Source organism: Fukomys damarensis, unplaced genomic scaffold, assembly GCF_012274545.1.
Source record: "Fukomys damarensis isolate Sample0158 unplaced genomic scaffold, DMR_v1.0_HiC HiC_scaffold_23, whole genome shotgun sequence".
Classification (NCBI taxonomy): domain Eukaryota; kingdom Metazoa; phylum Chordata; class Mammalia; order Rodentia; family Bathyergidae; genus Fukomys; species Fukomys damarensis.
Window position 1 is genome coordinate 37,824,757 of NW_022900935.1, and position 22,277 is coordinate 37,847,033.

Genomic DNA, 22,277 nt, shown 5'->3' on the forward strand with positions numbered 1-22,277 from the left:
TCCTCAGTTTGTGCCCAGTGTATCAAAATGGTTTGTAACAGTTTGAACTGTGTGACCTTTCAGAAATGCTCTGTTAAGCCCTGCCCCCTCACAACAATGTTGTGCAAGCCACTCCTTTGCCTCAGGAAAGTCCTTTAACTTCACCTCCCTACTTCAGTGAGCTTACTCACATGGCATGTGTTTCAAGAACCTTCTGTAACCCATCGCTTTACTTCATGAATGTTCTGTAACTCCACCCGCCTTGCTGCACTGAGCGTGCTCACACAGCATATGTCTCAGGAATGTTTTGTAACTCTGCTGCCCTGCTTCAATGAGCATGCTCACCTACCCTGCAGATCCCTATATAAGGAGGCTGTCATTTCTGGTAGAGTGCTCAGACTCCTCTGAGCCCAGTGAGCTTGCAAAAGTAATGAAGGGTTTTTTATCCACTTCTTCAACTGACCATCAATTCTCAAATCCTCAGATTACGAGAGCAGTGACCCACAGCTACCACACTGAGCTATAAAGCTAAGCTATGCCTCTGAACTGTGGCATGTGGCTGCAACACTGTGCTATAACATTTAACTATTGCACTGAGCTGTTGGTCACTGACACAACAGTAGGAGAGTCCACCAGCAGTCATCATTAAAGCAGGAGCCCCAGTGGGCAGTACTTCCAGTGATACATATGATTGAACATTTAGTCTGGAAGGAAAATGCTCAGAGAAGCCTGGTGGTTGATAGATTTATGGAGTTTCTAGTGGTTTCATAGATTGGCAGGAAACTTAAAGGAAATGAGATCGGTGATTGTTGACAAGGAGACTGAAGTATGTGGATAATATCTCAAAATGTGAACACTCTAAGACATTGTGTCTTTTGGATAAGTCCATCCAAGGCACACACTGCAGGAGACTCTCTGTGATCCAGTGGGTACATGCATGCTCTGTCCATGACTGTCTTACCCTGTGACTCACATCAGCACCTTCCACAGAAGCAAGGCAGAAAGTGGTCAAAGTGCCAGAGTCAGAGATGGTGAAATGCTGAAAAATAACTCCTGGATGATGTCTACTTCCTAATTCCAAGGCACTATGGTAGTTGCCTCACAAGGACAGAGTGATTTTGCATCTAATAAGAGGTGTGACTAAGTTAGGGATCTTGAGATAAAAAGATCAGCCTGGACTAGTTAGGTGCACATAGCACAGTCACAAGTGTTCTGCTAGTAGAACTCAGTAGAGCCACAGTCAAAAAAGATGTGACTGAGGACACATATAGTGGTTAGAGGAGAGAAAATGTTCTGTTGTTGGCTTTCAGCAGGGAGAAATATCCCCAGACAAAAAAGGAAGTGTGCTTGAAAGTTGGACAAGACCAAGAAATGCATTGTTTCAGAGCCTCCAGAAGGAACTCAGTGCTGCAAGCCATCCTAGACCTCTGATCTTAAAACTGGTAGAGCATAGATATATCAGGATCATTCCATTGTGTTTGTGATGGTTCTTTATAGCAGTCATATTGTGTGAACAGAGACAAAACCCTGGTTCACCTTCTCTACCAAGTCTGACTGTTTTCCACCACTGTTAGATAAGACGGCATTGTTCTCCACAGGAGCAGTGAGGCTCATGCAGATGAAGCAGACTGAATCATGCTGGTTGTCTTCAGTGGTTTAGACATGTATCTAATGTAGGAATTCTTTTCAGTACTTGAATATTTGTTGTTGTTGTTGTTGTTGTTGTTGTTTTGGTAGCAGAGATGGAACTTGGGACCTTCTACTTGTGAGGCAGGGGTTGGCACCACTGTAGCCAAATCCCCAAACCAATATTGAATAAATCCAATGTAGGATTTATTTAATCCTAATGTTGACAGGTGAGGAGGTGGATACTATGTTTGTACCTATTTGATATATGAGAGAACCAAGGCACAAGGGTCAAATACCTCATCGCGGTCACACAGACAATGTGCCAAAGTAAAAAATCTGTTCCCATCCTGTCTGGACCAACTGCTGAAGGCTAATACATTGGTTTTATTTATATTTTTTAAATGATTTTTGCATTCAGTTTTTTCAAAGGAAGATAGCAAGGTGAGAATATTTTCATAGCATTTTCATTCATCATCAAAATTTTGCACCATGTTTTCCGACTCCATCGAGGATGAATTTTCTAATTTTATTATATGTGCTGCCTAAGCGAGCACCGGGAAGGATATCCTAAAACACAAGCCAAATCTCATTGCTTCCTTGCTTAGAAGCTAAATTGTATGACACAAGTCTAGGTTAATTCTGCCTCTCCATTCATGCCTCCTCAGAACCTGTTTAAATACACCCAAGTCTTCTGACTTTTAGCCACACTTCCTATATGCTTATATTGCCCAATACTCTGAAATTTTGCAAGCTTGGGTGAATCACCTGCATTTCTAGGGATAGAACTTGGGACCTTGCGCTTGCACAGTAGGTGGCAGAACCACTGAGCTAAATCTCTGCATTTTGAAGACTCATTTAACCACAGGAAACTGATGGGATTGGATCAGGAAAGGCTGTTCTTTTGACTCAGCCTTGAAGGGAACCCCCAAATCCTGACATGTTTGATCATCAAGTGTGCCACTGTGGTGATTAAACATCAATGACATGTGGCTACTATTTCTTACATGTTCTTCGTGTGAGGTTCAGCCAGAGCCTCATGGAGTTAAAAGATCTTAAGAACACTCTGGTGTCCATTGAGTCTGACAGAATATTCAGAGGAGTGATCTGTATGTCCTCTCTGTTCCTGAAGGAACCCTGACTGGCCTGAGGACAAAGAAGCGTTGTCATAAGTCAGCTCTCACAAAGCTCCTGGGAGACCCAGAAGAACAAGATAAAACAAAGGAGAATGACATCAGTGGAGAAGAAAGGTGGAGTTAAAAAAGTTAAGAGGACCCCATCTAGGTAACCAACTATCCCTACCTGCACCAGAAGGTAGAGCTCACGTGTGCAAAGCAGATTGTGTATCGTAGGCTCACAGATTAGTTTCACCCTTCTTCTGATCACCTTCTGCTGTGACCTTCTATGTAGGGCAGATTTTGTGAAGGTCCCCTGAGTTCTATTTGTACTTAACAGACTATATGAACTCCGTATATGAAGAAGACCCATGACGTCTTTTGGATGAGATGTGGCAAAAGGGTCAGTTTAGATGGGACTAAGTGTCCCTCATTATAGTACACTAGATCTGCTGGCCACTGGGTCCACTCTGTATCTTGGTTGTTGATTTAAGGAGGTGAGCACTATTTAAATTTATGTGGAATGACTCTGTGGGTGAACATAGAAGCTGAGGTTGAACACCTTTGGCTAAGATCTAACAGGACACTGATGAGTTCAGTCTGTAATCCAAAGAGTCTGTCTTCTCCCTGATGATCTTGAATGTAGAACATTCCCCTTTGAGTGGCAGACTGGACTACAATTAAACTCTTGACAGCATGCCCCATGGAACAAAAAGGTAAGATTCCAGCTAATCTAGGAGAAGCACATTGGCCCTTACAAATTGTAATATAATGTGTAATGTGAAACCCTAGAACATCTGCAGTGCTACTGTTCAATGGAAACAGAAAATTGACTCCCCTTTCTGTGAAGGATGGTAGAATACAACACATGCATCATGATTCCTAATGAGACTCCATGAACCCCATTCCAGCTGTCTGTAAAATACTGGTGTTCAATGAAGGGACCAGAGGCTGATGTAGGAGCCTTACCTTTGTTGGTCACAGGTGAGAGTGTTGGTATGTAGGCGAGCTATGCCTGCATGGATGGGAGAGACTCCACTTTCCCACTCTCACTGGGCCCAGGAACCCAGGATGTGATGGGTCGCACAGCACGGCACTGGACCCTGCTATGCTGTGTCAACAGAGATACAGGTTCAACAGGCAATAGGGACTAATTGTTGGCATTATGTCTGCAGAGACCTCATGGTTTAAAGATTTAAGGCAAAATTAAAGGCATTTTTTTCCTCATTAATATTTATTCCTAAATTTTAGAGAATGTTGTTAGAAGCAATTCTGAGCATTGGAGATATTGGAAGGAAATACAGTTTGTATTTTCTTGAAAGTAAACCCAAAAAGTTCTTCACTCCATTTTATCCTCCCTAACTGAGCTATGATAGATTAGCAACTTCTGCAGTAAAGTGGAACTCAGCAGAATCCCTAACCTTGGAAGAACTATCCTGGCCCATTATTACTCAAGCCCCTAGAGTTGCTGTCATATGCTCTTTATGTAACGGACTACAGCATCTAAAATTTTCTGGGAACACGGGAAAGAGAAAGGCTTCCTATCAAATAAAAGTATACATGCATGAAATCCATCCTTCACATGGTACCAGGTCACTGGGATCCCCTGGTCTTCCAAGCGCTTCTTGTAGAGCAGGGTGTCATCACGGAGGATATCACTCTCACAGCTCACCAGGAAGGCCTCAGGAAGCTGAGCGATGATCTCATCATCTGCAAGAAGTGGTTCATTTTCTATATCAAATAAATGTTTTGTTTCCAGATAAGCTGCCTCATTAAAAGGCCCAGGAAAGTGAGGTTCCTGATATTTGTTCTTGAAACTCTTGGGGATATTGTCAGCACTGAGCCATTTCTGGTACTTCATCCAGAAATCTGGCGGTATACATAGACCTTTCAATATGGCATCTCGCCAGCATGGATCAATGACCAAATATTTACAAAGGCACATCATCATGAAGTCCCGGGTGAGGAATGGGATGTTTTGGTACTGCTGAGTGGATGGTAGCTGGAAATTGATACACTGGATAATTGGATAAATCAGGATTTGAGCCCGGATCTGGGGAAGATCTTTTTGTCCCAATAAGATCTGACTGATGTAGACCCCAAGTCCTCCTCCAATGCTATCTCCACAGACCACCACTCGGGAAGGATCCACCCCATAGGTTTTCAGGGTCCTCAGGAAGTGAATGGAGGCATTCAGACAGTCACTGGCAATGACAGGGTAATGGCACTGAGGAAGCTTCCGGTACCTAAGGAGGATGGAGGAAAAACAGAACACTGTGTATAGGTGTCACTGCAGTCCATCTGAACCCAGTCTTCTACAGTCCTTAGCACACTTTCCCCAATGGAGTCTTCAGAAGGATCCTAACAAGTAACTGTGGATATCCCCGTTGTCTCCCTCTGTCAATGTGAAGTATCTGCTCAGAGTCTAGCTGTGTAGGATTCTACATTCCTAGCACATGCTCCACTTCCACACTTCTCTTGCCTACACAAACCCACAGAAAGTAGCACAAGTTAAAATCTATGAGATTTGGAATGGGAACAAGCATGAATGGCAGAAAAATGGCAAGTGAGGCTACAGCTGCTCATGAGAGAGTTAAGGACCATCATGGTGGGGCATTTTTGAAACAGAAGGCTAGACTGACAAGAAAACTGCTTCAGTGATCTATGAAACTTAGTAACATGGCATGTGCTAAAAAATCCACCCTGAGACTCTGATAAGGTCACAGAGACATGATGTTCAAAATTGAGAAATTCTTCCCTAGAAGAGCTAATAAGCTAAAAAAAAAAAAAACTAAATAAGAAATAACTAAAAGAAGCAGATGTGATAGTGAAAACCTGTAATCCCAGAACTCAGAAGGCTGAGGCAGGAGGATCACCGTGAATTCAAGACCAGCCTGCGCTACATAGTGAGTTCCAGGTCAGTTTCAACTACATAGTGAGACCCTGTCTCAAAAAACCAAAAAAATAAAAAATAAAAATAAAAATAAAAGAAAGAAAAAGAAAAAGAAATAACTAAAAGAACTAAATAAAAAATTCTTACCTAGAAGAACTAAAGCTCTCCACGCTCCCATGACCTCAATCTATTTGAAATAACTACTTTTGGAGTTCACACATATGGATATCAAATTATTAGTTTCCCACCAGCTTTGTTGCTGACAGCACCTCCAATGTCTGGATTTATGGTGACAACTGCCTGGGTTACATCCAGGGACTTGAAGGCAGCTATTGCTGAGAATGCTGACTCTTCGCTTCAGCCTAAAGACTTCTGATGAGTGGCTAAAATGGGGTAAAAGGCATGAAATCTCTATCCTCATGTAGTGCCTGCCCCCTTTGCTGCTTCAACCAACCTAGAGTCAGAGTCTTCTGAGTTCCACAAATACATATTGATTATTCAAGAAATATTTTATCCAAGTTGACAGCACAGGGTTAGCTTGCCCTACTGCCCATTGGAGCTGGAATTTGTCTCTACTACCCCACCCTCGTGCTTTTTCAAGCCATGAAATTCCTTCAGCCCTACACTGGACCTTTATGCAGGATGATCATGCCTCCAGCAAAAGAAACTGGGGCAGTTCCTAAGCAAACTTGAGCAGCTCTTTAACCATAAGATACTTGGCCAGGATGTTCTGTACTTCACATCAATGCCAGATATACAGCATCTCAATAGCCCTTAGTGCAAGTTTACTGTGACCACCCAGTTGTCCAGGTGTCTCACAAAAATAATTTATTTCCTGTATGGGGACTGAACACAGGATTTTCACACTGAGCTAAATTTATGGTTTTTGTTATGTTTAATGTTTGAGTCAGTCTCTGGTTACATCACTAGTTTCCCCAAGATAAAATCCAACTTATACAAGTCCACCAGGACCACTGTGGCATAGGTTTGCAGGCCTCAGCCAAAGGCCTACCTGGAAAATAGCTGTGCAGGTACACAGGTCACAGCACAAAACCCACTGAGATATCATCTGTAAGTGTATGCATACTCCATCCAGAGGCCCACTCAGGCACAATCAACCTGTCAGTGCGTTCTCCAGATACACACCTGCCCAGATATCAATTTTGCAGTTATGCAGGCCCCCAGCAGGGACCCACCCAGAAACCAGTGGCCTGTGTGTGTAAGCCACAGCCAAAGGCCCATCTGCAAAACAGCTGATCAGGCACACACACCCAAGCCAGAAGCCCACCTAGACAAAATCCCCAGGCAGGGATCCAGAAGGCCATCATTCTGAAACCAGATATTGGCAACGTTGTGAGCAGCAGAGAAGGCCTCTCTGAGTCTTCTTGAGAACTGAAGCCCACTGGGACAGCAGGGTCACATAAATAAAGGAGCAGCCGACTTCATTGGTTGAAATAAAAGACACCTAAACAAGTTACAAAACAAGACTTGTAGACCACCAAAGGCAACCACCAGGGGCAACAAGATGGAATAACCTGAAACTCAACTACCTGGTCTTCCTGAACCAGTAAAAAATAAAACCTGGAAAAAATAAAATCGGAAATAATTTCTCACATAGCTGAGATTGTGTCCATAATGAGAGACATGATTAATAATTCTAGAGCATACATGGATTTTTTTTAAAAATAGAGGAACTCAGGAACATGAAGGAATTCCAGCATAGGAAAATAATGGAATCCATAACACTTTTCGAGCAGGGGGAAGTATTTGACATAAAAATAAGTGAGGCATATGGACTCCAACTAGCAATGATTAAAAAAATTTTGAAAGCTAGGCATATAATAGTTAAGATTGAAGAAACACAATAATACAACGAAACACTACATGCAATTAGAGAAAGGAAATAGATCAATAAAAAGGAAAGCCCATCAGAACCACAGCAGACTTCTCAACACAAACCCTCAAGTCGAGTAGAGCCTATAGTGAAGTATTTCAAGCCCTAACAGAAAGCAACCTCCAACCTAGATTGATGTACTCTGCAAAACTATCTTTCAAAATTGAAAGATAAATAAGATACTTTCATGACAAAGAGCACCTGAGAAGCACCTGAGGAGCTTCATGAAATACCAAACCAGCACTCCAAAATATTTTAAACTATATCCTAGTAAAAGACAATGAGGATTTCAAACACAGGAAACTCAGCAGAATGAATCCATTAGGCATGACAAGAAATTAAATGCAAAGGCAAAGAATAGAGGATCAGAAAAGGTCATGACAAGTACAAGTCAACACATATCAATTATAACCATCAATGTTAACAGTCTCAATCCACCAATCAAAAGAAATGGACTGGCAGAACACACCAGGAGCCAAGATCTAACAATGTGCTGTATACAAGAAACACACTTTATTCAAAAAGAAACACATAGACTGAAAGTTAAAGGGTGTAAAGCAATACACTATGAGACAGGAACTTGAAAAAATAAAACAGAAGGTATCTTATTTGCAAATAAAATGAATTTCAAACCAAGACTGATTAAGAGAGACAAAGAAGGTCACCACATCATTGTAAATGGAACAATTCAGGAGGAAGAGATGACAATCATAAGTATATATGCCCCAAATGCTAGTACACCCAACTACATAAAACAAATGTTAACAGACAATACAAATCAAATAAGCACCAATACAATAGTAATGGGGTACCTCAGTACCCATTATCACAAATAGATAGATCCACCCAAAAGAAAAATGAACAAAGAAATAGTAGAACTCAACCAAACTATTGAAGAAATGGACTTAACTTGTTTAGAGTACTCCACCCCCACAAAATCAAAATACACATTCTTTTCAGCTGCACACAGATTGTTCTAAAAAATAGAACACATATTTTTTCATAGAACCAGTTAAAGTAAATGCAAAGGAATTGAAGTTATCTCCTGTATATTATTAGATCATAGTGTGATTAAGTTGGAGATAAACAGCAAAAGAAAGCACAAGACTATCATAAACACATGGAAATTGTACAGCACATTCCTGAATAACCAGTGGGTCACAGAGAAAATTAAAAAAGAAATCAGACAGTTTCTACAATTAAATGACAATCCCAACACAACATATCAGAATTTACACAGTGAAAGCTGTCTTAGGGTAGACATTCATAGCAGTAAATACTCATACTAGGAAAACAGAGCAAGCTCAAATATACAATCTAATATTGAACCTCAATCTTCTAGAAAAAGAAGAGCAGGATACAACCAAAACTCATGCAAAGGAGGAAATTATAAAGATCAAAGCAGAAATCAGTGTGATTGAGACTTAGAGAATGATACAAAAAAATCAATGAGTCAAAGAGTTGGTTCTTTGAAGGAATAAAAAAAATAGGCAAGACTGTATGTAACCAATCTTACCAAAAAAGGGAAAGAAAAGGCCCAAATCTATGCAATTAACAATGAAAATGTTGAAATTACAATGGACCCAACAGAAATTCAGAGAAGCATTCTTCTTTGAGAACCTATGTGCAATAAGATGGAAAACACAGAAGAAATAGATTTGTAGATAATTAAAAACTTACTACAGAATAAGAACCCAGGTCCTGATGGCTTTATTACTGAATTGTATAAGACATGTAGAGAAGAACTACTGCCACTACTATTTAAATTCTTCAGCAAAATTGAAAGTGGAGCAATACACCTAAATTCATTCCTGGAAGCAAGCATCGCTTTGATCCCCAAAGCACATGAAGACCCAACCAAAAAAGAGAATTATAGGTCAATCTCCCTAATGAAGATGGATGCAAAAGTCCTCAATAAAATACTGGCAAATAGAATGCAGAAGATAATAAAAAAGATCATATAACCTGACCAAGTAAGATTAATCCCAGAGATGCAAGGATGGTTCAACATATGCAAATCAATAAATATAACACACAATATTAATAGAGCCAAGGATAAAACCATACGATCATCTCAATAGATGCAGAAAAGGCATTCCACAAAATTCAACACCCACCCAAGATTAAAAAAAAAAACCTACAGAAAATTGGACTGCATAGTTGCTATCTCAACCTGATAAAAGCCATCTATGGAAAAACAAGCATCAATATCAAACTAAATGTTCAAAAACTGAAATCATTCATGCTAAAATCAGGAGCAAAACAAGGATGTCCACTATCACCATTACTGTTCCATATAGCTCTGGAAACATAAGTCACAGCAATTAGAGAAGAAAAAAATATAAATAATAAAGACAGGAAATGATGAAAGTAAGTTGTCATTATTTGCAGATGACATGATACTCTATATAGAAGATCACAAAAACTCCACCAAAGTGTCTCTAGACTTAATAAACAAATTCAGTAGAGTAGCTGGGTACAAGATCAACACACAAAAATCAATAGCCTTACTATAGCCCCAAAACAGATTCACTGAGAGAGGAACTTGAGAAACAACTCCTTTCACAGTAGCATTGAAAAAAGGAAATACCTAGGAATCAACTTATTGAAAGGCATCAAAGACCACTACTCTAGAAACTATGTCACTGAAAAAATGGATTGAAGAGAATATCAGAAAACAGAATGACATCCTTTGCTCCTGGAAAGGAGGAAGCAATATACTGAAAATGGCCATATTTCAAAACTGTTATATAGATTCAACATGATCCCAATATAAATTCCAACAGCACAGAGTTTGAGAAAACAATTCAGAAATTCATTTCCAAAAGAAGAGACCCAAAATAGCAAAAGCAATTCTAGGCAGCAAAGAAAAGATAGGTGATATCACTCTCACCAACTTAAAACCATACTACAAAGCTACTGTGATAAAACAGCATGGTACCAGCAAAGAAACAGAACCAAAATTCAATGGGACAGATTAGAAGATGCAAAACAACTCCAGAAATACTCAGCCACCTCATCTTTGACAAAGAAGCCAACCACCTTCACTGGAGGAAAGATAGATAAATAGTGATGGAAAAATTGGGTTTCAAAGTATGAAACATTAAAACTAGACCTATATCTTTTATCATGCACTAGACTAAAGTAGGTATGGATCAAAGAGCTACATTTTAAAACAGAAACACTAAAACAGCTGGTTAGGTTAGGTATAACCAAGAGGTTAGGTAGAACTCTACAGGACCTTGATCCGAGTAAAGATTTCATAAACAAAACCTCAGTCACATGTGAACTAGAGCAAAGATTCAACAACTTGGATCTCATCTTATTAAAAAACTTCTGCACTACAAGAGAAACCACCAACAGAGTAAAGAGACAAGGCAGAATGTGGGGGGAAATTTTTAGAGCTCTTCCTCACACTAAGGTCTACTATACAGCATGTAAAAAGAACTTATAAACATCAGACCTCCCAAATTTAAAGACCCAATCCAATCAAATGCTACTATACAGCATGTAAAAAGAACTTATAAACATCAGACCTCCCAAATTTAAAGACCCAATCCAAAAATGGGCATTTGAAATGAACAGCCATTTTTCAGACTAAGATGTACAAATAGCAAGGAAACTTATGAGAAAAGGTTCAACATCACTGGTCATTTGAGAGGTAGAAATGAAAACAATGCTGATATTCCACCTCACTCCAGAGAGAATGGCTGCTATCAAGAAATCAACCAATAAAAAAGGCTGGTGGGAATGTAGCCTGGTGCAACCACTGTGGAAATCATTATGGAGATACCTCCAAAAACTAAGATCAGAGGTCCCATGTGACCCAGCTATTCTCTTGCTGTTATCTTCTCAAAAGAATTAAAGAAATCATACCACAGAAATAAATGTGTAGCCATGTTTAGAGCTACACCATTTGTAATACCTAAAACACGGAAACAGACCAATTGTCCATCAAATGGATACTGGACAGAAAAGATGCGTGTGTCTGATTAATAAAATGGAGTACTACTCAGCCATGAAGAGTGAGAAACTAGAGAAATTTATTGCTAAATGGATGAACATTGAGGCCATACACTTAACTGAAATAAATAGGTCACACATGTAAATAACAAATAGTTTTGCTGCTGTGAGAATTTGAAAGTATAAATAAGGATCAATATGTATAATAGATAATAGGAAATAGGAAAAAATATCCAAAAGAGAAGAGGAAGTGGGAGGGGTAGGAGAAAGGAAAAAAAGGAAAAGTAATAAATGTGAAAGAAGGAAAACAGAAAAAAATGTGTTTGTAAATAGGGAGAATTGGAAAGGTTGAATGGAAAACGGGAATGAGGAAAAAATAGGAATTGAGATATATAACAAAGTTACAAATTCCCAATGTCATCATATTTTATACCTAAAATGTATCAATAAACTTAATGAACTTTAAAAAATAAATCTGACTCATGAACCTCCTATCTCTGTCCAGCAAGCTGTTTAGCCTCTCTCTCTCTCTCTCTCTCTCCTGTCTCTCATCAAATTTCTCACTCCTTTCAGCGAAATCTCCAGTATTACTAAAGTCTGTGCCCCATAAATTTCTCCCTGTATAGAAATGTGCATACTTACAGTATTTGGCACATTTTGGTCTCTATTCACTCCGGGCCAAAGGATGCAATGCTCGGGTATCACTTCCACTGCTTGTCAATAGGAAAGCCATGCTTTAAGTCAAGGTCCAATTGCTCTCAGCCAGAAAAAGGAGGATGGGAGAGGAGAGACCATTCCCCCATTTTCAGTGTCCCCCAAACACCTCCTCCTCCTAGGCATCATCTACAGAATTCCACTGAAAACCCCTAGCCCCAAGCCCCTACTCTGCCTGATAATTCCACCAATCAGTCCATTGGAACGTCTCTGGACCACATGCCAAGACTACAAATACAAGTTACACCGAGGAATTTTTATCTGAAATAAAATGTACATTGAGCACTTTCCTTAAGATATTATAGTAGACACACACACAAACACAAACACACACAAACACACACACCTTTCTGTGCTCCGTGTTCAAGGGACCTTAATTATCCCCAATGTCTTTGGAGAAATGGGCTCTTACAGCAGAAGATCATGTACAACGGTGAACAGTTGTGAGTCACTGTGTACTGGAGAAATGCCGCCCTCTTCAGGGTCTCCAGAGAGAATCAGTGGTGCTAAATGGCCTGCTGGTGTCACACAGATGAGCTGTCTGCTCTGACTGTAATGAGCCAAGGTTAGAGGGGGCCAAATAGATATTTTGACCCTAACAAGGGGTTTTAAGATGGCCTCACCTCTACTGTCTAGCTATGTTCTCCTTCCTTGTTGAGATCTCTTGGAGTAATAACTAGAATGCTAGTGAGTTGCCACCCCTGCCATTCCATCAACTCATGGCAACTTCTTTTTACACAGGATCAGAATTATGCCTTAACACACTCAACCTTGGTCCTGGTGTGGCCTGCAGTTGGTAGATGGGTAAGGTAGGCAGTTATGTAGTGATACAGTGAGACTCTACAGGACGATCAACCCAACCCCAGCCAAGGTCTTTACCATGACCTAAACCCAATCTCAACCACCCTACCATCTCCTCCTACATCACGGATGCCTGGACTGAGAGAAGGGTGACCTTGAATATTACATATATCATTGTTTTTCTTTCATTTTTGTATTGTTTTCTTTTAACTATGTGTATCTCAAGAAGGCATTATTATGATTTTAATTATTTTAAACATTACTGTTAGAGCTTCAGGCTTCACGTAATTTCTGAATCGTTTAACTTTATATTACAATACTAAGGTGAATCTTTATCTTCACATGTCCTCCCATATCATTAATACTTCTCTGTGTCACAGTCCTTATCAGCAATGTAATGTAGTAGTCTATCTCTCCAGGACAAACTATGCATTCCCTAGGAGCAGGCATCTTTCCAGTCCTGCGCTGCTTTGAGGGGGCTATGCCTGTGTCCTTGGTGCCTGTCCATGAGTAACTCCTGGGTCAGGGAATTGTCTCTATTCTACAATCATCCAAGAACTCCCTCCACCTTCTTCCCATGGAAAAAATGAGGAGTGTCTCCAAAACTCACCCCACTGCCAATAGCACAGAATCAGTTTCCCGAGCCAGAAAACTGCACACGTTATGGTAAAAATCTGCAACACAAGAACAGACCCCAGGTGTCCCATGAGAAGTGCCCAACATCTCATCCACAAGCTCAGGAAAAGCAGCCACTATGGGGGCATGGGGTGATTTCCTATATCTGTTCCTCCTCTGGTCTCCTCCCACTTTGGTGGGCTATGTTTGGGGAAAGTCAGACATCTGCCACAATCTCTTGAATGTTCAGGAGGGAGCAGACCTGGGTATCAGGGTTAAACATGCATCAATTAATATTATACTGAGGGAAATTGAGTAAGGGTTAGGGATCTGGAGTGGACAAAACCAAGGAAAATCAACTTGGGCATGCCTGCCTGGGAATACTAATAATTTGGTGCGTTTATATTCAGAAAATAAGCAACAGCTGGATGGGACATCTTGTTAAACTGGGAAGTTCATCTGAAGTTCTAGAAGGCAGATCCATCGATGTTAGCGGGCTTTGCTGCAGCCCCCATACTAGGCTCAGAACCTGCCAAATGCACCTCTATTCAGCCCTTCTCGTGTCCTCCTGTTGGCGCAGATGCATCAAGCAGTCTATCCAAGTCCTGTGCAAGGCTAACTCCAAATCCAGGATCAGAGCCTCGGGCTAAGAGGTCAAGCATCTGGTGTTCCCAGTTTTCAGGGGAGCCAGGGAGGGCTTGAGGGTGTGGTATAGTGAAGATAGAAGGGAAACATTGACAAAGTCACTGAGGCTTCAGATGAGTAGGTGGCCAGCACCTGTGACAAAGATCCGTACCAGCTGGTTCAGACCCTCTGCCTGTTAGTTCATCTGGAAACTTTCTGAAGTCCTGAGACCTGCGACCACCCTAGAGTGGGACTGTCATCCTGGAGGAGGGCTGTGGTGGGTAGGATCTTTGAGCTCCCAGAGTGGGTGAAAGACAGCCAAGGACGAGCACTCTGTTGGCCATGGCCTGGGCCCTGCTGACCTGCACAGCTTCATTGGCTGATCTGACAACCTGACTTCCCACAGGCCACAAGTGGCTCCTTCTTCTGAGCTCTGCCTTTGATAGATGCTGCTTAGACTCAGCACGGCTGGATCAGAGTGAGACAAGTGAAGCACTGTGGGTGCAAAATCCAGGGCACCAAGACACACAGACTTTCTGTGTACTGATGCAGAACATTACAAAACCAAAAATAAGCCCAAAAGATGCCACAATGAGCAAATAACTTGTATTTTTAACAGGCTCCTGCTTTACACTTATAAATGTCACTAGCGCTGCCTTACAACACTTTTGGTATTAGATTCAACTTAGTCTGTTGCATTAATATTTTTTCTTTGAATATTACCTTAAAGTGTAATATTAATTCTACTAACTGAAGATTTTGGTGCTCCTTATTTTGGAGCCTGAGGTACCTACTTCCCTGGCCTGCCAAAGTCTCCACCTGGCTCAGAATGATCCTCTTCTCCTTCTTCGCTTTCTCCTCTTCATCTTTTGGTCTGGGCTCAGGTGCTACCTTCTTGGACAGGTTTGGCCTGATTAGAGGGACTCGATTGCAGTGCCTTCTGGTCACTCTCTGTTTTGGCAGTGTGTGATATCAGCATGTGAAAATCGTCAGTTATGTGAATTCTTTTGCCCTGGTCAGCTTCCTCACTGACTAGCATGTAAGGGCTACAGTTGGGTCTTCTTTTTCTCTGTTTCTACTGTGTTTGGAAAAGGTAAAATGCCAAAAAGGGGCTCAGGAAACATTTCCTAACCCATCTTCTTATTACCTTTGGAATGACATTTTCTCTCAACACTGCTTGGCACTGGGGGACTGGGTCTTGGGGCTACTGAGAGTGAAGATATCTCACAGGGATATCAAGGGATGCAATGTGTTCCCAGTTAATACCTTTAGGGGACACACTCTAAACATTTTTTTTTTGCAAGTTGGTGATTGAGCCTCACTCAAGGGACCTTACTCAGGGTAGGCAAATGTTCCATCACTGAGATAGGTCTCCAGCCTTGGGAACATCTTTTCATGTTGAGTGAATTGCAAGTGCAGAAGACTAGGCAAAAGGAATTTCCTGGAGATGTAAGTTGTGGTCAAGAGAAGGTTGATTTTGATCCCCATGATTCTGGAGAGCTAAGGTCAATGCATGGATCATTGTAACTGAAACAGGATAGCGCATTGGCCATGTGAATGGGAAGAGAAGAAAAAGTCAATGGCTAGTGTGCTGACAAGGGACCGGGACTATCACATATTAGGAAACATTGCCCATGAAGGCAGCTATTTCACCAAATTAACTAAACCTCAGGCTATCTCACTTCACTCCTCTGAAAAACCTCGTGATTCCTCTGACTCACTCCCTTTTATTTTAGTGGGATCTTAGGTGAAGCTATCCATGTTCCAAGGCCTTCCTCTTCCGTTCCTTCAGGAAGCTCCTTACCGAGACTGCCTAATAAACCAGCTCCTCCATGGTAGTAGATGATGCCTCTCCGGGAGCGACTGGATGTCACCTTGGGCTGGAAAAGCCTCACTGGGATTGTCCCGTAGAGCAGATTGGTAACCACCACTTTAGGGTCATTCGTCTTTCTGAATACCCTTTCATGTAGAAAGCGAGCAAAGTTGGGCATGTAGCAAATATTCAGCTTCTCTAGTATGTTCCCCTGTTGGAGGCAAGAAGAGGAACATGAGGTGGAGGACAGGTTAGTATACTGGAGGTCGGTCTCCCCCTGCAGGTGACTGTAATATCGGTTATGCCCAGAGCAGGCTGTAAAAAGTTAATCCCACAATTGTCTTGTTTATTGAAGTGAGTCTGGCTGCAGCCTGTGAACCAAGGTCACAGTAACTTGCACCTGCACTATGTTCCCACACCTGAAACCTTACTAGAAGGACAGCGTTCTAATTACAACCATATATTTTGTCTGTTCTGTTCCTCATTGTCTATTTCTGTTCCTCAAGAATGCATTTTCTTGTCTTGCATGAGCCTTGCTAACACTAATTTCAATAGAAACCACAGGACTAAGCATGCTCACATGCACTAGTGTACTTGCAAGCAGCTCACCATTGTCCCAGTTGATTACCAATAAAAATCAGTGGCTTGGACAAGCCAGTGCCTTCATTAATTGTACTGACATTGGTCATCCTGTTACCCTGCTTTCTGTCACTCTTAGTTCTCTTTCAGTTTTTTGCTTTTTCTTTGTTTGTTTTTTGTCAGTCTTGCATTGTACACTGGGCAAGAGATTGGAGACTACTGTAGAGATTCCCTTTGTCCGTTATACTTGCTTTGTTAATCCTGGCATCCTTCTTTGTCTCTCTCTTAGTTCTGTCTTTTAGGGTTTTGTTGTTGTTGTTTTTTTTGGTTTTTGGTTTTTGGTTTTTGGTCAGGCTTCCATCATACATTGGGAGATTAGAGCCTACTGCAGAGGTGTCTGGTAATGTTTGAGGGGTTCCCAGTATCCCCATACTTACCATGCCTAAGATTGCCCATGTTTCTTTCTTGTCTCTTGCATGCATAGTTGGCTTAATGTATCTAAGTGGAACACAAACAAAGTTTCTTCTCTTGCAAGCACATGCATATTTACCTTTCTGGCAGGGTGTCCCAAGGTGCCTTGCCACAACTCTTTGCTGGTGCCGTGGTCCTAGCTTTCCCTACTCCTTGAAATGTGAGGCCAACAAACTTCTCTTGTTTATAAATTATGTGTTCTGTGGTATTGTTAGAGCCACAGAGAAATGACTGAATGGGAATGATTTTGCCAAAGTGGCAGCCCAGTCTGTGGCAGAATGGGAAGAAGACACTGGATTGAAGGAAGTCAGTTGTCTGACGCCTCTGACATATGTCCTTGCTCTCTTTGGTTTTATGCTGGTCTCTACTCAGCCTCATATGGAAGCAGTTTGGTCACCTGTGTCAACACTCATCACTGCACACCTGTTGCTCTGGGTTATGGAGCATCTATAAGCTGTGTCTGTGTTCAGCATAAGAGTGATGGGATCATGTGGGGGTGTCAGTTTTGAGCTCAGAAAGGAGTATTGGAAAGGGATTACATATGAAGTGTGACAAAAAGACAATTAATGCTTACATTTTGCACATTTTATCATAGAACAGACACATTGTCATTAATTGCCTTTGGGAAAAACTTTGCTGGATCAGGGTGCGTGAACGTGGAGTAAGGGAGTAACACTGGGATTAAGGGTCTGGTTGTAGGAAGCCACATGCTGGATGTGAGTGGTACCAGTCAATAGGCTTACGGCCAGAATGGAATATAAAGGATCATAAAGAAGTCAAGACATGATGTTGCTGCTGTTTCTACTGGTGCTGCTGGTGCTGCTGCCTCTGCCTCTTCCTGTCTGACATGCCATTAGCTGTTTCTCCTCCACGATGCCCCTTGGCCTCGCTGCCCTGCTTTGGAACCAGATGACTAAGGACTAAAACCTCTACACACCGTCCGCCATAGTAACCCTTTCCTCCTTCAAAAACAAATACTCATCTTCAATTTAAACTTGCTTCTTTCTGAAGCAGCTGCGGAAGTCTTCTTCTGTGAGCGTCTTCAGTTTTTCTGTTATGTCTGCCTTGATACCCTGAGTTCATTCAAAGCAGTTACCTTTCATGGTTTCCAGGGGTGATAAGGTGGATGAGGATGTCCTCTAATTCTTTCTCTTGAGTGGCTGTAGGCAGCATCACTCACTGTATTTTTCTCGCACTTCGCAAAGACCCTCATGAGAGAGGATGACTAGATGTGGTTCACAGAGCGACAAAGATGATGGCATTGGTGTGTTTGAAGCAACAGCGGATGTTTTCAGGGGATGGATCGCAATGCATCTTTTACCATAAAAATTAATTTTAAAATTTAAATATTTCCTGTATTTATCAATTGTACTTATCAAACACACTAATTCTAATGACAAGCCAATGCTTGGATATTTTGTGAAATATAGATATAAGGAAAGACATTTCACATAGAAAGTGCACTATAATGGTTTTGGACCATCTCCTCCATTGACCTCCTATTTTGGTCCTAGGGAAGTGCAGGCTAGTTTGGGTCTGAGACTAAAATCAATGGCCCCACATATCCAACACATTCAGAGAAATGGGGCTCTTCCAACCCTTAGTGTTTCTGTTCACAGCAGCACACCAGCTAAGCCCTTCTGATGACAGCTGCTATAGGCTGTGCACAAGGGCTCAGACACTGATAAATGAGAGACATTGAAACCCAGAGATGCTAATTTCTAGGAACTCAGTTGGTGTGGACCTCAGACTTGAAATGATCCATGCCAATAGTGAAAAAAATCCACCAATTGTCCAGGGACATTTTTTTTTTTTGCCAAACAGTGCTAAACCTAATAATCCCTGTCATATGTTGTCTGATGAGGCAGATACAACTGACCTCATTTTACAGATGCAACGGAGACACAGAAGATTGTGCAAATGGACCACAAGCACACAGCTAGTAAGAAGTAGCATAAGAATACATACATGCTTGGTTCATTAGCAGATTTATACTTATACCTCTTCACCTTTTGTAAAGCTGCCCTCAGAGATAATCAGTGTGAGTTTTGTACTATTTCTAGATTCCCAGGGTTGCAACATAGAGATTAACTCAGGTTACCTTCCTCCTACATGGGGAAAAACTCTTCTTCCCAATCTGATGCAGCTCTGAGCAGGAGCTGGTCTACTGCTGCCATTTCAACCCAGAGCTCTGCTCAGAAACCAGCCTATACGGCCACCTTGAAATGGTCGCTGAACTATTTTATGATTTGATCAATTAATAGAACCTATGAGATGCCAAGCCTTGTGCTTGGAGCTACTTTTCAATCTGAATATACTAGTCCCAGTGCTCAAGGTACCTGTAGCTGTGCACTACACACATCTGGGGGCAGGTAAGTGCATAGAGGAAGAAAGATGCTGCACTGAATGTGTCAGTCCCCATCAAATCATTAGTATGCAAGAAGTGTTTCTGAAACGATTACTCATTCCTCAGGAAGGAGCCTGGGGTTTGGCATGTAGCAAAGGTTTTATGCTGAAGGAAGAGAGGGAAGGAGTTACTAAGGTTAGAGGGGTGAGGGAGTGGATGTGAAAGGAAGAAGGGACAGAAGCACAGAAGGAAAGGTACAAGGAAGAAGGGAAAGAAATGATTAATGAACAAAAGAAGGAGGAAGTGAAAAAAGGAGGAGTTAGGATAGAAGAAAGTTGTGAAAGAATGATGGATGGAAGAAAGCAGAGAGGAAGAAAAAAGAGAAAATGGATCAAATGATAGAAGGAAAAAAGGAAAGTATGAGGGAAGGAAATAGAGGGAGTGAAACCAGAAAGAAAAAGGGAAGGAAGGGAGTATATAAAAAGAGAAAACAGGAAGGAGAAAAGGAACAGAAACAGCAAGGAAACAAAGAAAGGAGAAGCAGAAGCATAAAACTAAAGACAGAAAAAAAAGGAGGAAGGGAAGGAAGAAAAGATAAAATAATCTAAAGAAGGGAGGAAAGAAGGAGAGAAAGAAAAAAGGAGGGAAGGAAGGAAAGGAGAATAATGAAAGAAAATAGTGGATACGTAAGAGGGTAGAAAAAGCTATCTTGTCTGTTTTAGGGGAATCTGAAGAGAGAGGGAAAGGAAATGAAAGGAAATGGGAGCAAGACACAGCATTAGCACTCCCAGCTCAAGACAGAGCCTGAGAGAATACTCACCAAAACGATCACATACATAAAAGCACAGTACATAATTCTGAACTTGAAAGGTTGTTTCAAGGCAGAGGGGACTTGTATGGTGAAGAAATACTTAGAGATGGTCCAGACGAGGAGTCCCAGGAGAAAGATGAGCAGGCCCAGAAGTGGCACCAGGAGCAGGGCAACCATGATCTGAGGCCACAAGGAGCTGCTCCCTGAGAAACCAGCTTGTGAGCGTGTTGAAGAAAACCTGGCTGCTTATATGGGTTCCAGCTCCACCCAACATTCTGGCCTTTTCTGGCATGGTGATCTGACCCAGCCTTTGAGAATTCAAGCAGGAGTAAGCTGGAGGAACCTACACCATAAAGAATGCAGTGACCAGGAAAGCACAGGAGGCTGGCCAACGGGAGTTGGGGACATGGTCTTCCCACAGAAGAGGGAGGGAGAGACTGAAGGAAGGACAGAAGCAGGGAGGGGAAAACCACAGAAAAAAAAAAGAAGAAGGAAGAAATAAATGAAATAACCAAGGAAGATAGGAGGAGTTAGAGACAGAGAAAAGAAAGCAAAGAAGAAAAGAAGGAAATCTGAAGGAGGAAGTGATTGATGGAGAGGAAGGAAAGAAAGTAAGAATAAAGGATGGGGAGAAGAAAATAAAATGTAAGGAGAGAATAAAGAGTGGAGATGTGAAAGAGTGTGGCAAACTCTGACCTGTGGAGCTCTGCAAAGGAAACAGAGATAAAGGAGAGAAGGAGAGCAAAGGTACAGAGAAAGCAACCCCAACTCATGATAGGACTTGAGAGTAAACTCACCAACGTGGTCACATACAGGAGCAAGCAGTACAGAAATCTGAGCTTCACGGGATGTTGCAAGGCAGAAGGGATTTCTGCAGTTAGAAAATGCTTGAAGGTGGCCCAGATAAAGAGCCCTAGGTGAAAAATCACCAGACTTGATAACATCACCAGCAACAGGACGCCATTGTCTGAGGCCAGGGGGCCGTAAGAAGCAGCCTGGATAGTGTGTGAAGAGGACATGGCTGCTTACATTGGCTCTGCCTCCACTCATTTCTTCTGTGCCATGCCTGATATAATGACCTGGCACAGGCTCTCAAAGGTCAGCTGGGCAACATGAGCTGGAGGAACCAGCTCCTCAAGCCACACAGGGGTCAGGGAATTTGGGATGTGGTTGTCACAAAGATCAGCAAGGCTGGGTCTCAACTGGCATCCCAACTCCTGTGTCTCTGGGGAAGAGGTGTAAGGTGGGTGGCTGAGGTGCCCAGAGCCTGATGGCTCCCATCCTGCTACAGAATCCGGTCATTGGGCAAAGCACATCTCATTCCCAAGTCCTTAGTTAAGTGCGTATTAAATCCTAATGTTGTGCTCCAAGGGCACAGGGCAGGGGCAGAGTACCCAACTGGGTAAGAGGATCAGTGAGGACCCTGTCCACCTGCACTTAAATGTTCTCCTGTCCACTTGCTCACTCTGCAGCCTCAGCCACATTCTGCTCTCTGCGCCTGTAAGGAGGAGAGTAACTATTCTCAAGTGTCCAAGGCACAACACTCAGGTTTGTTAAATGTGCTTTACACAGTAGTTCTGGTCATTTTGTTCTCTCTTGGAAGAAAACAATATGGGCCAAAATTGCCCACAAACTATCCCTTGGTATATATCAGTTTTCAGAGGAAATAGAGACTTGATGAGATTGTCATGCCCTTGACTTCCTCCTCAATACCAAACTGTAGTTTTGTAAACCATGTCTGGGGGACTCTGGAGCTGCTGGCCAAACCCTAGTCAGACTGATTCGTTGTCTATGGAAGGTCAGACAGAAAGAGAGTGTGAGCCGTGCTTCTCCTTTGTTTCTTCACTTATTTGCATTAAAAAGTGCATAGCATCTTTACCATCATCACCATTTGAAGTGTGAAGTTTGGAAATGTTAAATATCTTGTTATGCAATTGGTTGAACTCTTGCAAAACTGAAACTGTAACTTGTAAACTACTCACCTCCCACTGTGCAGCCCCTGACAACCACCATTTTCAAAATATTTGAAACT

At 41.8% G+C, this 22,277-nt stretch overlaps 1 protein-coding gene across 1 annotated transcript; it reads right to left on the reverse strand.

Moving 5' to 3' along the window:
• Window positions 1-4,191: 4,191 nt before the first annotated feature.
• LOC104864897 (arylacetamide deacetylase-like 4) lies at window positions 4,192-21,547 on the reverse strand. Its single transcript, XM_010628179.1, has 5 exons — window positions 21,534-21,547; window positions 21,043-21,196; window positions 16,029-16,248; window positions 13,596-13,659; window positions 4,192-4,966 (listed from the first exon to the last, which is right to left on the reverse strand). The coding sequence occupies exons 1-5, from the start codon at window positions 21,545-21,547 to the stop codon at window positions 4,192-4,194; spliced, it is 1,227 nt and encodes a 408-aa protein (XP_010626481.1).
• Between the last annotated feature and the right edge of the window lie 730 nt (window positions 21,548-22,277).